At 50.1% G+C, this 14,014-nt stretch overlaps 1 protein-coding gene across 1 annotated transcript in view; it reads right to left on the minus strand.

Annotated features, from left to right (window-relative positions):
- Positions 1-14,014, minus strand: part of TASOR2 (transcription activation suppressor family member 2) — a 33,663-nt gene that overhangs the window by 3,538 nt on the left and 16,111 nt on the right. The window contains exons 12-18 of the mRNA XM_042816404.1: positions 12,928-13,000; positions 12,741-12,815; positions 7,778-8,539; positions 7,378-7,614; positions 5,410-6,301; positions 4,458-4,962; positions 201-3,557 (exon numbers count right to left, since the gene is read on the minus strand). Coding sequence (XP_042672338.1) covers positions 201-3,557; positions 4,458-4,962; positions 5,410-6,301; positions 7,378-7,614; positions 7,778-8,539; positions 12,741-12,815; positions 12,928-13,000 — 5,901 coding nt within the window. The remainder of the gene's footprint in view (positions 1-200; positions 3,558-4,457; positions 4,963-5,409; positions 6,302-7,377; positions 7,615-7,777; positions 8,540-12,740; positions 12,816-12,927; positions 13,001-14,014) is intronic.

Here is a 14,014-nt window from a genome sequence, read left to right on the forward strand (position 1 = left end):
TCAGTGGGCACAGTGGGGATGGGGTTGGACTTGGTGATCTTAGAGGTCTTTTCCAACCTTACTGATTACGATTCTCTTTAGGGACATGCTTTAATGGGCACGGTGACGAGGGGCTGATGTCGGACTTGATCCAACCTCAGTAATTCTCCTTCTGCCCTTGGCTTTGACCCCAAAGCCTCCCATCCCCATCCAACCATTACCTTCACTCTTGCAAAGAAGGGTTCCTCTCCTGTCTCCACCAGGTAGAACATCCCAGGCTGCCTGCACGCCTCCTCGGCCACGCTGCGCAGGCGGAACTGCAGCGTGCTGCACAGCTCTGTGATCACATCCTCAAAGGCAGCAGTCCTCCTGGGGAGGGACGTGCAGCACCGAGCGCTGACGGTCTCCCCGTGTGCCAAACCCTTCCCTCTGCTCTCCCCCTCTGTGTCAACCTTACTCAGCATCACCCTGTTGAACTCTGCGTACTCATCGAGGATAACCGAGATGTCCCCACGGGAGTCCTTCAGTTTATTCTCATATTTCAGCTTGCTGAGATGGAAAGGAGCTGCACAGCCCCGGTTTGGGGAGCTGGCTCTGCTCTTCTGCCACCAGCAGGTGTCCCACGATGGAGTGCAATGGGAGGAGTCCCTGTGGTGGCTGTATTGCTGGTGGGACTTGAGGCCACGTGGCCGTGTGTCTGAGGGCAGGATTGTCACCTGCAAAGGGCTCCTGCTTCGCAGGGAGTGAGGGGCAGGAGCTCCTCGCACAGATGATGGCTGGGGAGAGCAGTCTCTAGGAAAAATGGAGGTAGAAATGGGTGGTGTCCCACTCCTTAGGATCTGTTTTAGCTTATAATGGAAACGGAGATGCTCCATGTCCATAGTGTGCTGGGTGATTTCTTCAAAACCCTTCCAAGTCCCCATCAGTGACTCCAGCAAATGAGTCTGCCCCTGTGAGCTTCCCATCCTGCCCGGGCATTTTGTGGTGACCGTGAAGTTCAGGTAATCCCTGGAGATCCCCCAGCTGTCCGTGATATTGACATAGGGTGGCATGTGCCTGCTGCTGGTATTCCATTGGCTGGTGGGCCACCAGCAGCCCTCCTCAGTGCTCAGCGATCCCCACTCCTCACTGCATCCCTCCGAGCAGCCCGAGCTCATGGAGGATGAGGAATCGCAGTCAGTCCTCGTGGCACCCATGGACCTTGAGCAGTGGCAACCCCTGGGTATAAGAAGGGGGTGAGCAGTGCGTCCCAAGTGCTTCTCCCAGTCCGAGTCACTGGAGGGGGACCTGTAAGATGGATCTTCCCAGCTCAAACCCACACATTTTTCTGTGCTGGGGAAGCGTTTTGCCTTCAGAAGAGCATCCAAAATGTCCCCAGTGTCACTAACCTCTATGCTCTCTCCAGTGTCTGCACGTAGCAGAGATGTTGGCATTGACTGAACAGGGATTTCTCCCTCTTCCAACTCTTCATCAGCACAATTTGGATCAGCCAACACAGCGGAGTCATCCTGGCTGCACAAAGACGCGGGCTCTCCTACGGGCATGAACTCCCCTGCTCCAAATGATGCAGGGGTGGTAGGAGGGATGCTGCTTCCTCCCTCGCACTCCTCAGGGCTCCCGGGGCAGGCACACCTGCTGTCAGCATCTGATGGTAGCTGTCCCATGCAGCTGGAGCTTGGGGCAGCATCTGGAGCACGAGTTGGACTCATTTTGGGGCCCGTGCCAAAGACTGGGTCTGGCTCAGCCTTGTGCCCACGCAGAGGAGAACAAGGCCTCGATCCCAGCTCTCCAGGCGTCAGCATATCCAGAGGAGAGCTCTCTGCAGGCTCTGCGTGGCACAGCCCCAAGTCCTTCTTCACTCCTTCTGCACATTCAGGCTTCAAGGAGCCATCCAGTGCTGGGTTCTCAGCGGCCACACTCTCCTCTACAGCAGCCACTGTCTTGCAGGGCTTTCCATGTGGGCACAGGTCTGGTTCCTGCTCACTTTGCTCTAATAAGCAGCAATGGGGGTCTGCAGCAGTACCGTGAGAAGGGTCCTGATGGGGGGAAGGTAGGGATGGGCTGTTTGGAGAACTTTGCTGGTGCTGGGCCACAGTGAGAGGTGATACATCACCAACAGGCTCCTCCTCTCTCATTGAGGAGGAAGAACCTGATTCTAACAGGTCACAAAGAGAGGTCTTCAGCTCCTGTGGTGCATCAACTACGCTCATTTCATTGCTACTAGGGGGCTCCTCTGCACCGAGGCACACATCAGTGATTGCCTCAGTGTCAGAGCCACCTGCCCAGGCTGCACAGCTGAAGGCAAAGCCCTGACCATCACATGCTCCCGAGGGCTCATCCAGCACATCTGTGTGGTTGGCAGAAGGACTGCCATGCTGCCCTTGTTCCAAAACCTCGTTCTGGTCTGGGTGCGACTCACCAGCGTTCAGCAAAGTGAGCTCAGTGCTAACATCACCTGCATACCTTTGGGAAAGGCTCCCTCCTGGGCCACTCCTTGGTGGAGTCTGGAGGAATGCCTGGAGGAGAGCTGTGGCCACCTGGTCCTCCGGAGCAGCCCCCACATCAGCTCCTCCATCGAAGCAGACAGAGCTGGCGTCAGGGGACTGGGTTAGGAAGGGTTCCTGACCTCGTGGTGACTCAAGGCCAGTTGTGCAGGCAGTTTTGCTCCCAGCAGGCCCCCGTGTTTCTGCAGAGGGCGCACGATCCTCATCTTTCTCTTCCAACCCATCCCTCAGCATCTCCCTGGCAGATCGGCAGCTGCTCGTGACAGTAACCCCACAGACAAGGCTCAGAACGGGGGACAACGGCAGCACTGACACGGGTCCGTCTGCGTGTGCCAAACCCACACCATTTGTCTCTGCCCTTGGGGTGGCCAAAGTCCCCCAGGGCTCTTGCAGAGCACTCAGGCTGAGGGCTGCACCACCAGAAAGTCCTTGAGGTCCAGCCCCAGTCCCACCCGACGGCGCTGGCACTGATCCATTCTCGCAGGGTAACACAGAGGCAGTGGGGATGGACATAGGGCCATCTCCAGGAATGCCAAAGTCCTTTGGAGGTGCTGAATTCACCAGCTGTACATCACCTCTTTCTAAAAATGCTAAATCGACAGGTCTTGCGAACGTGCTTTCATTTTCCAACTCTTCTTTCTCTCTTTTCCCCTCCTCCACCTTTTCCTCCTCTTTTTCTGTATGTCCTATGGGGTCTTGTGATTCCTTCTCTTCTTCACCAAATCCAATGGGGTTTGAGTGAGTTTTGAGACTTGCTTCTGAGGGCATCGAATCACGGCAACGTTGGGGTCCATCGCTGGCGGCCCAGCTGCTGTCCATACCATGTCCAGCATCTTCCGTGCTCCCCCTTTCTTCAGGAGGACTGGGGCCACCTGCCCATCTGTTCTCAGGCTGCTCTCCACCTCCATGCTGAGCACACAGGGCATCACTCTGGGGAGCTGGGCTGAAATTCAGAATTTGGCCGTGTGGGTTTTCCCTGCCCAGCACAGTCTGGGGCTCACCAGCATCACCAAGCTCAATGGAAGGGCTGGGGATCATCCCAGCATCCATCAGTTCCTCCTTGAGTGGCTCAACCTGAAACAACATAATTCAGAGGTTAACCTTCAAGACAGGAACTGAGAAATCCCATACATGAGGACATCAGACATTTTAAAAACCCAGACTTTGTCAGTACAACCACCCCAATGGCATCTGTGGAGACAAGTTTGCTTCCCAAATTAGTCCAGGTTGAACCTTTACCCCACAGGAGCCACTGCCATGCCCACAGACAGCCAGGGAAAAGATCTGAAGCTTTTTATCTTCTTTATACAGTGAGGAGGCTTAAGAACAGACCAAACGGTACTGAAATCCCAGTAAGTATCATTCACAAGCTGGAAAATGCCCAGAGGAGACAGGCAGGCTTTTGAAACCCCATCCTGGGATAGTTGTGTTTTTCCTTCTCCCTCATTTAAGAGTACAGACCTTTAGACTGATTAAAAAAACTGAGCCATGCTGGATCTCCAGTGACTGAGGGTTTGTTTGCTCAATAGTCTTCTCTCCAGGGTCTGGAGAAGTCCAGTGGTTGAGGGTTTGCTCAGACCCTGGAGAGAAGATGCTTGTGTTTATGTGGCCTTGAGAAAACTGATATTTACCAGCTCCAATTCTTTGGGATTCCCACACATTGTGCTCCTGTTCTCTCAGTCAGTGATGGACACAGCTTCTCTCTGAGCCCAGAGATACAGTTCAGTCTGTGAACTGGAATTGAGGCCTGAAAATTTTTTATTTATTTATTTTTTTTTTTGAGAACCCTGTGCATGTGTGCATTGGGCAGCAAACTGTTGAGTGATTTTCATGTATCATGATTCAGGGAGCTGAACTCCCTCGCTCCAAGAGAGCTCATAGGCACACCTGCTCCATTCCTCCCACAAGAACCTACTTGCACAAAATGCATCGTGTGCCCTGCAGGCTCATAGCACCCACACCCCAAGCTCTTACTGCAGTGACAGTTGAGATGTCATGTACACACTCCTCAGCTCTGTATTTTCCAGCCAGGTTGCTCTGATCTGCGTGTTCAGTGAGAGAAGGGCTCTCTGAGCTCGTGGAGGAAGGCTCCTCCTCCCCTGAAAAGGATGATACCGTACTATCTACAACACCAGGAGTCCCATCAGCATCAGTTTGAGAGTCTGCAGGGCTCTCCTCTGGGTGGAAACAGCCTTGGCAGTGTGTGCTGGGATCCAGAGAGCTGCTAGGAGTCTGGTCAGGGTCTGATCGTGAATCCGCAGGGCACGTCTCCAACTCAAAGCAATCATCACTGTCTTCACTCAGCTCAAAAAAGTCTCCAGTGCTGTTTAGTGAGACGTATTTCTTGGGGTTGCTGTGCTCCACCACCTTCCTCGTGCTGCTCAGGAGTTTGCTGGGCTTGCTGTAGAACAGAGCTACCCACATGTGAAGTATCAGCTTCATCTCTTCCACGTCATCGGGTAGATCAGAGTCCCAAGGCCTGGAAGAGAAAGCGAACACAGCCTGAAGTCATGGAATCATCCGAGTTGGAAGGGATCCTTAAATGTCATCTAATCCAACTCCCCTGCAATGAGCACAGACATCTATATGCCCTCCTCTTCCCTCTGCTTAACAAAGGTAACTGATCTCCAGTGCTAAACCTCAGTGCATGGGGGCTGTAAGTGCTCAGCTGCATTACTTGATGTGGTTTCCAACTTGAAAATAAGAGACATTTACAGCTGCAAACAGGCAATTCCGTGCACAGCTCCAGGCACTCATTCTATCTCCAGAGGCACAGAGCTCTGACACAACAAAATGGGACATCTCAGCATGGTGAAAAGGGCATTCATCATACAAAGCAAAGGGAAAAAAAAAGCATAGAAATCCCATTCCCAAAGTGCTCTAGCAGGAGATGTCCCCTCCAGATGGCCTTCCAGGCTTGACTTACCCATGCAAGGCACGGATGACTGTTTTCTCCAGGGCATCATTGGTGTACCTGCTGTCCAAATGGAAGAGATACTCCTCCTCCCACTGGCACGTCACCTTCATGGACTCACCGCAGTGGTTGACCGTGTGGGATTTGGCAAAGTCCTCTTTTAGCCTCGGAGGCCGCAGGCTGCTCCTGCGCCTTGCCATCGTGGCCTCAAAGGGGCTCTGAGGGCAGGTGTTGTTCTGGTGGCGGAAGGGCAGGACCTTCCCAACCAGGGGTGCTGCTCGGGAGCTCCTGGTCCCATTTCTGGAGGGCACTGAGCCAGGGTAGGGGACACCTCTGTGTTTCTTTGAGTGCTCAGGCATCAGCGAGGCGTAGGAGTGCTCGGAGGAGATGAAGGAGTGTTTGTTCACCTCGGTGGCCTCCTGTGTTGGAGGCAGCACACACGTTTGTTGGCTGTTCTTGCTGTTAAGCCCAAGGCTTTTCTCTCCAGGAATAGGGGTTGAGTCTTTTAATTCTGTTTTTCCAATAGGGGGAAGCTTCTGGTTTGGAGATGCTTTAGTAGACGAGACAGCTGCCTTTGCAAGCTTGTCTACCCTGTGGTATTCGTGGTCGGAAGCACTGCGTGAGGACTTGGGCTTACGATGACTCTGCTGCTCCTTGGCAGAGTCAGTGGACGAGCTGCAGGACAAAGAGATCATCCTGCTGTCCACGAGGTTAAAGGGAGGAATACAAGAACCCAGAGCCAGGTCTGCCAGCAAGTTCAAGGCATGGGACTCGTAGTCACTGCCCTTCGTATCGAAAGCATGGCCAGAGATGCTGCTGGGATAAATCTCACCCATCTGGCTGTCTGCTGCTTGGCTTTGGGAAGAAACTTCACTTGGGAGGATGGAGAATGGATCCTTCCACTCTGCATTAAAAAAAAAAATAGAGTAAGTGAAGGTCAGAGAGAGGGGGCTCAAAATGAACAGCATTTAGACAGATGCTGTGGCATCCTGCACCTCTCCAATATCTCCACATTAAGGACCTGTTTGTCAGGAAAAGGATGCTTCTCCAACACGAGCTTTGCACGTTCATAAAAACCCCAAAACCTCCGTGGTATGAAGGTGATGGGTGCTGCAGAAGGACCCAGAGTTTGGATCCTGACTTCAGGAAGTGGGTAATTCTCAGAAATCAATGGCATGGGATGCAGAGATAAGAACTGTGCTGGAGTTTTGTGTGTTATGTTTAATATCCTTGGGAAATGCACCCAAATGTGGGACACATCAATTGAGTGTTTTTCACTGCTAAACACTCTTATTTTGCATTTTTGGCAGATTCTGGTGTTCAGCTTTTATGAGTTACAAACAGCAATGTGGGCAGACTCCTCTGAATGAACCAAACTCAACAGCAGGACCCACCCTACACACTGCCCACGCCACAGAACTGGCTAGAACTGCTCCAGAAACCTCCACGTGACAGCAGAGCTAATAAAAACTGCCACGTATCAGGAAGTCTGACAGCATGTGGCAATAACAGACTGAGAAAATTGGATAAACTGAGCCAAAGTGGTAAAACCAGTCTTGAAAGCCTCCACGAAGAGGGAAAATAAAGACCAGAGACAAATCTGAAAAGACATCAAAGAGTGAGTGTGAGAAAACATGACAAATTAGCAGAAAGTGTCTCTCCTGTTCCATCATTTGTTTTGGCAGTCCAACACTGGTGCTCAGTTGAAAAGCAGACTCCCAGCCAGCACCTGCAGACGTTTCACTTTGGGACTATCCTAGATGCCTCCTAAATCCACTGCAGTCTGTCTGCAAAGGGTTTAACAGCCCCACTCTGGTTTTGCAGTGTAACAGACCTGACCCTAATCCAGACCCTAAGTATCAAAAGGCCCTTTTGGCAGCTGCTGAATGTGCTGTTATCACTACCTGGTCATGACCTGACAGTGATGTTGGATGGCTCTGTTTTTAAGCTAAATATTTCCATAAGGAGCAGCATTCTTACCGCTTTCTGCTGGCTTTTTGGTGTGAGGTTTTGATGGCCTGTTAGCCACGCTTTTTATCACCTGACTCTTCACTGGCTTTGCAGTGCTTTCAGTAACAGGAGCCTTTTTCACATCCAAATTCTTCAGCATCTTTGGTCTCTTTGTTTCTGAGCCAGAACTGCTGGGAGCTGAGGTTCTCTTCTGGACAGGTTCAGACTGTGTTTTGTGTACAAATTCTGCAGACAGCACCTCTGCACCTGGGACAAGGAAAAGGGAGGGCATACAAGGACTTATTCCACATCCATCAGCTCTGAGCACTGGGGAGGAACACGAGGAGACGTGGCTCCTAAAAAGCCATCTATCCAAGCTGGATACCCCGGAGAAGCAGGAGGAAGTCAGCCCCAATTATTTAGCACTTACCTCTTTTCCTTCTGTGAGGAAACTGTAAATGGGCTAATTTAAGCATGGGCTCGTTGGAGTTGGCTGTAAGCCCTGTTTTTTTAGGAAAAGAGAACGTGATGTTGACTGTCTTGGTCGCTTTCCTTTTCCTACTGCTATCCCCCACAGGATGTATTTGCATCTTGAGGGGTGACCATTTCTTCCTGGTGCTTGTCACAGCAGTTCCGCTGGATTTCCTCTTGTTCTGCTTCACCCACAGCTTGCTAGATGCACTGACATCTTTTGTGGGCCCTTTGCTCTGGTCCAGCCCCAGAACAGCCTTTGGGTTTCCACCTGTTACGTCAGGAGGGATTGGGTCTGGTGGTACAGCTAAAGAGAAGTCAGTCTCTGAGTTGCTGCAAAGAGACTGAGCAGCACCAGCCAAGCATCCTAAGGCAGCTGACATTTCCAGAGTGTAGCTGCTGGGATTGGAGAAGTAATGCTGCAGCTGGGAGAAAGACTGCTCGGAGTGTCCTCTGCAGGATTTAATACCTTCATCCTCGGCTGGTGACAGGCAAGAAGAACAGGGAGCTTCTGTGATTTGGCTGGAGGCTTGCTGTGTATTTTCTTCAAGCTTTGCATACTCCTGGAAGTGCTGTTTGATGCACACGTTGGTACCGAGCGCGTCCCCCCACGAAGAATTGGTGGCTTTCTGCAAGGCATAGCGAAGTCCAGGCAAAACAGAGGCTATTTTCAAAGAGATGTCACTAGCTTTCCTTTCACAATTTAGATTATGTCCTTCAACTGAAAAAAGAAAAGAATTTTACTTATATCAATAAAGGATTACGTTCCCCAAATCATTTTACTATTACATGACAAGAGAACATGAAAGGCATGAGCAAATCCCCAAAGCCAACCCACAAAAAGCTTATCAGGTTTGTTTGTCTTTTTTTTTGCAAGGTACAAAAGAATGGCATACAGGAATCAAAAGTGGATAAACCGAGGATGAAAGACCCCTGGTGTATCCACGAGCTCCCTTCTGCAGTCTTGTCCCCTTATTCCAGCAATTTTTGGGAAGTCTTAACATTTAGGACTGAGACCTCTGAAAATAATGAAAACTCTCCTTGCCTGCTTCAACCCCCCCAGGTGCCTCTGTGGGATGTGGGTGATAACAGGCTACTCAATCTAGACATGCTAACAAAACCAAACCAAACCTTCCTCCAACACCAAGACTACTTCATTGAATGAGGTGAATATTGGTTGTAGATGATTCCTCCCTACAGAGAATTGAATTCTCTTCATAGAAAAGTCTGCTGTCTTCATGGGGCTCGGGTGAGGGATGTCACTAGGAAACTATCCAGCCTGGAGCAGCTGCCAGATCACAACTCCTTATTGCTTTCCAATATAGGGAGAGATCACCTACACGTGGGTCAAGGGCCATCAAAAGGGACTTCAAGGCCTAAGGATGGTGGCTAAAGGAATCAAATGCACAGGTCATCTATTCTTCTCTGCCTGCTATAGTGGATAGGGACACAGAAACAAACCAAAGGATCTTAGCTTTAAGTAGTGACTTTAGCTTTAAGTGTGACTGCAGCTGTTGCCAGAATTTTGGATTTTTAGCCTATGTAGTACTGGGTTTGTGGGCATCAGATGGGGTTTGCTTTTCTCAAAGGGGGAAAAGGGTCCTTGGGGAAAAGCTAATGAGGCTCATTGTGAGGGCTTTAAACTTGGTCTGAAGGGAGACTGGGGGGATAGAGAGCCTTCCCATGGTCAGGTGTTTCTCTGGGAAATAGTCCTCATGGGCAAGGGTGAGGAGCAGAGCTGGCACATCTTTAAGGAGGCTTTCCATCCCCAGGAAAGGAAGGCAAGAGACCAGCGTGGCTGAACTGGGACCTGCTGGTCAAACTGAAGAGCAAGAAGAAAATGCACAGGCAGTGGGAACAGGGACAGGTATTGTGGGAATACTGTAAGGAAACTGCTAGGCTGTGTAGGGATGGGGTCAGAAAATCCAAGGCCCAACTTGAACTGAACTTGGCAAGGGATGCTAAGAACAAGAAAGGCTTCTACAGGTACCTCAAACAAAAAAAAGGAAAGTCCAGGAGGGCCCACAGTGAAGGATACAGGCAGGCTGGTAACAACAGACAAGGAGAAGGCTGAGGTGCTCAACAACTTTTTTGCCTTGGTCTTCTCTGAGAACTGCTCTCCACACAGCCCTCAAACATTTGGTTTGGTAGGAAGGGATGAGGGAAGCAACGTCCCTCTCACTATGAGTGAAGGTCAGGTTTGTGACCACCTGAGGAACCTGAACATCCACAGGTCTGTGGATCCTGATGAGATGCATCCCAGAGTCCTGAGGGAATTGGCTGATGTGGTCATCAAGCCACTCTCTATGATATTTGGAAAGTTGTGGCAATCAGGTGAAGAAGTCCCTGGTGACTGGAAAAAAGGCAACATCACACCCATTTTTAAAAAGGGTAAAAAGGATGACCCTGGGAGCTACCAACCAGTCAGCCTCACCTCTGTGCTGGGGAATGTTATGGAGCAGATCCTCCTGGAAGCTATGCTAAGGCACATGGAAGGCAGGGACAGACTCTTTAGGAAGGTCTGCAGTGACAGAACAAGGGGAAACGGTTCCAAGCTCAAAAAGGGTAGATTTGGGTTAGATACAAGGAAAAAATTGTTTACAGTGAGGGTGGTGAGGCACTGGCACAGCTTGCCCAGAGATGTAGAGGATGCCCCTTTCCTGGAGACTTCCAAGGCCAGGCTGGATCAGGCTCTGGGCAATCTGATCTAGCTGTGGTGTCGCTGTGCATTGCAGGGAGTTGGACTGGATGGCCTTCAGAGATCCCTTCCAACTCTAAGGATTCTATGATTCATCCACTGCAAGACTGCAGCCAGTCCGATGCTTTGCAGGCTTGGCCCATCTGCATATTAAAATCCAACTCATGTTTCTTTTGGCTGCAGGGCCAAGCTGACAGCCCCAGCATCCTTCCCCATCATTTCCCCTCGCAGCAAGACTAAATCCAGGCACGCCTGGGGCAGGCAGGAACTTCTCTCACTCTCTGAGATGCATGGTTTTCTTCACCTATTGGCCTTGTGCTGCCTTGCACTGGCAATGCTGCTCCTTGCTATCAGCAAGCCCAGGCATCCTATGAGCCTGGCTGGGGAACACGGCAGCACGTCTGCACAGTGAGTGTTATGCTGCCCTACATTCCTCCTGTCGGCTGTCTGGACAGGAAGAACACAGCTTCAGAGGCTGCTGGCTTTGAAATGGAAAACATTATTCATGCTTCAAGTTAGAGCTGAGAGATTTTAAACGTGTGCGTGCGCTTCACTCCCTTTTCTCTTTGTCCCTGTCCCTTTCAGTTGCCATTATTTTCTGTCTCCCAAATCTTCTTGTAACTTATCATCACAGAGAGGAGAAGCCATAAAGTAAAATCTCAATCCCAGAGGACAGGCACAGCTGGCTGGAATTACGCAGTTCACAGGAAGAAATGGGACAGCACGTGCAGGAGCCTTACTGGCACCAGGGGGAAAATATCTGGAAGCCATCAGCGTTCAGACCGTGTCACACAACAACATGGAGCATTTGCTCAACATTATTCCCTCCTGCTGCCTTTTCATTTCACTGTTCTCTGGCTGCCCATGCTTCCGTCATCAGCCCTAAACGTCTGCAGCAACCCTCCTACTAACATCCTGTGCCATCTCTGCTTCAAGATGCTTCGTATGTCTGGTCCAGTCCCACCTCCTTCCACAAGAACCCTCTTCAAGACAAACACCTTCAGGCCTCGTTCTTCCTTCTCTCAGCATGAAGTTCTTGCCAAAAACGAAAACCCTTTGCTCCAGAGGGCATTTTCCCCCTTTTATGGGGTTCAATATGAGTGGTCAGTTCTCTCCTCCAGCCTGATCTCCACATTTTCCCCCTATCACCTCACCCAGCTTGACGCCCTTGCTTCAAACTTTGCAGCAAAAACCTCCTGACCCTACAGTTGCCCTGGTTTGAAAATCCAAACTACCACCTCTGAGTGTGTGCATCTCTCTCTTACAGCCAGAAAAGTTTCCAAATTAACAGAGTCACCAGCAACATGCTTAAAATCTGCACTCCTCATTGCCAAGTTACCATCATGTCTTCATCAGACCTGCAAGCCCGTTTCATAGGCAGATCTTAAAAGTTGATAGCTGGAGGCTAAACAACTTTCTGGTGCCCATGCTCAAATGGGCAGGAAGGTCCTGTTGATTTTTCTGCTGATTTCATCTTCAGGGGTGACAGCAATGTCCTGGCAATGCCAGTTGTCACAAACACACATAAATTGCAACAGCAGTGCGTGCTGGCATGAAAGGTCTCTTGGCTCATCCCTAGAGTGACTCAACAAAAAGCCAGCCAGGATTTATGCAGAGTGAAAGGCCCCTGCTAACATCCTGCTTGGGGATCTGCATTTCCACGTAGTGCAGTAAAAAGCCCATAGATACTGAGAGAACTTGAGATTGCCCCTGCCCAGCAGAACCCATTTCACTTGATATATCATCAGAAAATGATACACTTATTTTTCAGGGCAGGCTTTCTTCCTGCTGCTTATCAAACTACATTAGTTCTGTGCAGGGTCCAGCAAGTGCCATATGTTGTTATATTCCCTGAGCAGAGCTCCAGAGCACCTTCATGGATGTAACTCAGACTCCCATGCATCATGTAAGTCAGTGCAGAAAGCAGATGCTGCTGAAAACTGGCTGAGAGGAAGAAAAGCAATTATTTTTCACACACATCAACTTGCTGTAAAGGGACAAGGATGTGTGGTGAAGGATTGAAACACGGGGACCTGGTTCAGACAGCAGCATAGCTAAGCAGATGGGATTCAGCTCTCCTCTTTTAACACCCTTTGCACTAAAGCTGTAGGTGGTGTTGAACAGAGAAATCAGCTCTTCAAGAGGAATGTGCCTGCGAGGACCCTCTGGGAAGGATCCTGCACCCAAAATGCAGCATCTGAAACCAGCAATGGGAACCTCCTACCTCTCAGACACACCGATCGGGATGAGGAGAACAGAAACAGGGCCAGGAGGCTGACAGGCTCCTTGGGGTCGAATCCTGTGAAATGAAGTGACAGGTTTTGGTTAGACTGAGGGTGTTCATTCTCTGTCTCCAAACCAGGGCAGGACATTCAAGCCCAAGCATTGGTTTCTTTGTCTCCATGCATTACCATCATCTTGTGCCAATGCAGAGGACGTCAGGAGGATTAGAACTCCATGATCTTGTAAATATTTGATGATTGCCTGTAACAGACAAATACAGAGTTAGAGCAATCCCTCCCTTTCCCTCCAAGCGTACTTTAACTCACAACATGATTGTCAGCAAGCCCTGATTGCTGGTGAACATGTGCCAACACCACCAGCTCGTTCCCTGCTGAGAACACTGCCATGCCACTTGAGTCACAGGGACCTGGAACCCAAAGTCTTCCATTTAAGGTTGTTATTCTTCTCAAAGTCCTTCCATCTGTTACTTAAAATGAGATATACACTTAGCCAAGCTGATTGCAATTAATAAACAAGGTCAATGGTTTTAGTCCCTTCGGTTCAAAAGTTTCTGGGCCTCTCAGCAGCACAATGGGAGGTTTTTCCCAGAAGGGAAAGCAAAGTTGGACATGAGCATCAGACAGCACAACCCACAGCTCCAGCTAAAAGCTGAAGCAAAGAAACAAACAAAATCACATCTGCTGAGCCCAGGAGACTGCTGTGACTGTCTCAGAAGCGGATGATTGTATGTCTGAAAAATACACATGTGCTTATGAAGGCTTTCCTTGTAGCTGGGTGTTGCCTCACGCCTCATTGCAGAGCTTGGTTTGGGCCGCCCTTTCTTCCACAGGGACACCCGTTAGGATCTCTTTTTTTTTCTGTGCAGACACATCTTTAAAGGGAACTTACAGGAAATGAGTAACTCTAGGGTTCCTAACGCTCTGCGAAACCTCACTGATCCCATTCAGTGCACTCAGACATAACAGAGGATTGGAACGATGCCCAACCCTCACTCCTCCCCATAACAACGGAGCAACTTTGGAAATGCTGAACAATTTCAGTGTATTATTCACTATTCAGAACAGTAGCTCCTTGCTTCCATTGTCTCCAGCCAGCAGAGCAGAACAGATAAAAAAGCCAAAACGTCGGCTGGTTCAACGAAACAGCTGTTGTTTCTCACCAATGGGGTGATTTGTACTTCATCTGCCACCTGACACGAAGCTGGGAGGTCACTCTGCACCTACAGGGGTAGGGCTGTCCTCAGGCAACCCCACT

This window comes from Centrocercus urophasianus, unplaced genomic scaffold (genome assembly GCF_019232065.1).
Source record: "Centrocercus urophasianus isolate 14NV4802_14NV808 unplaced genomic scaffold, USGS_Curo_1.0 seq_15, whole genome shotgun sequence".
NCBI classification, from domain to species: domain Eukaryota; kingdom Metazoa; phylum Chordata; class Aves; order Galliformes; family Phasianidae; genus Centrocercus; species Centrocercus urophasianus.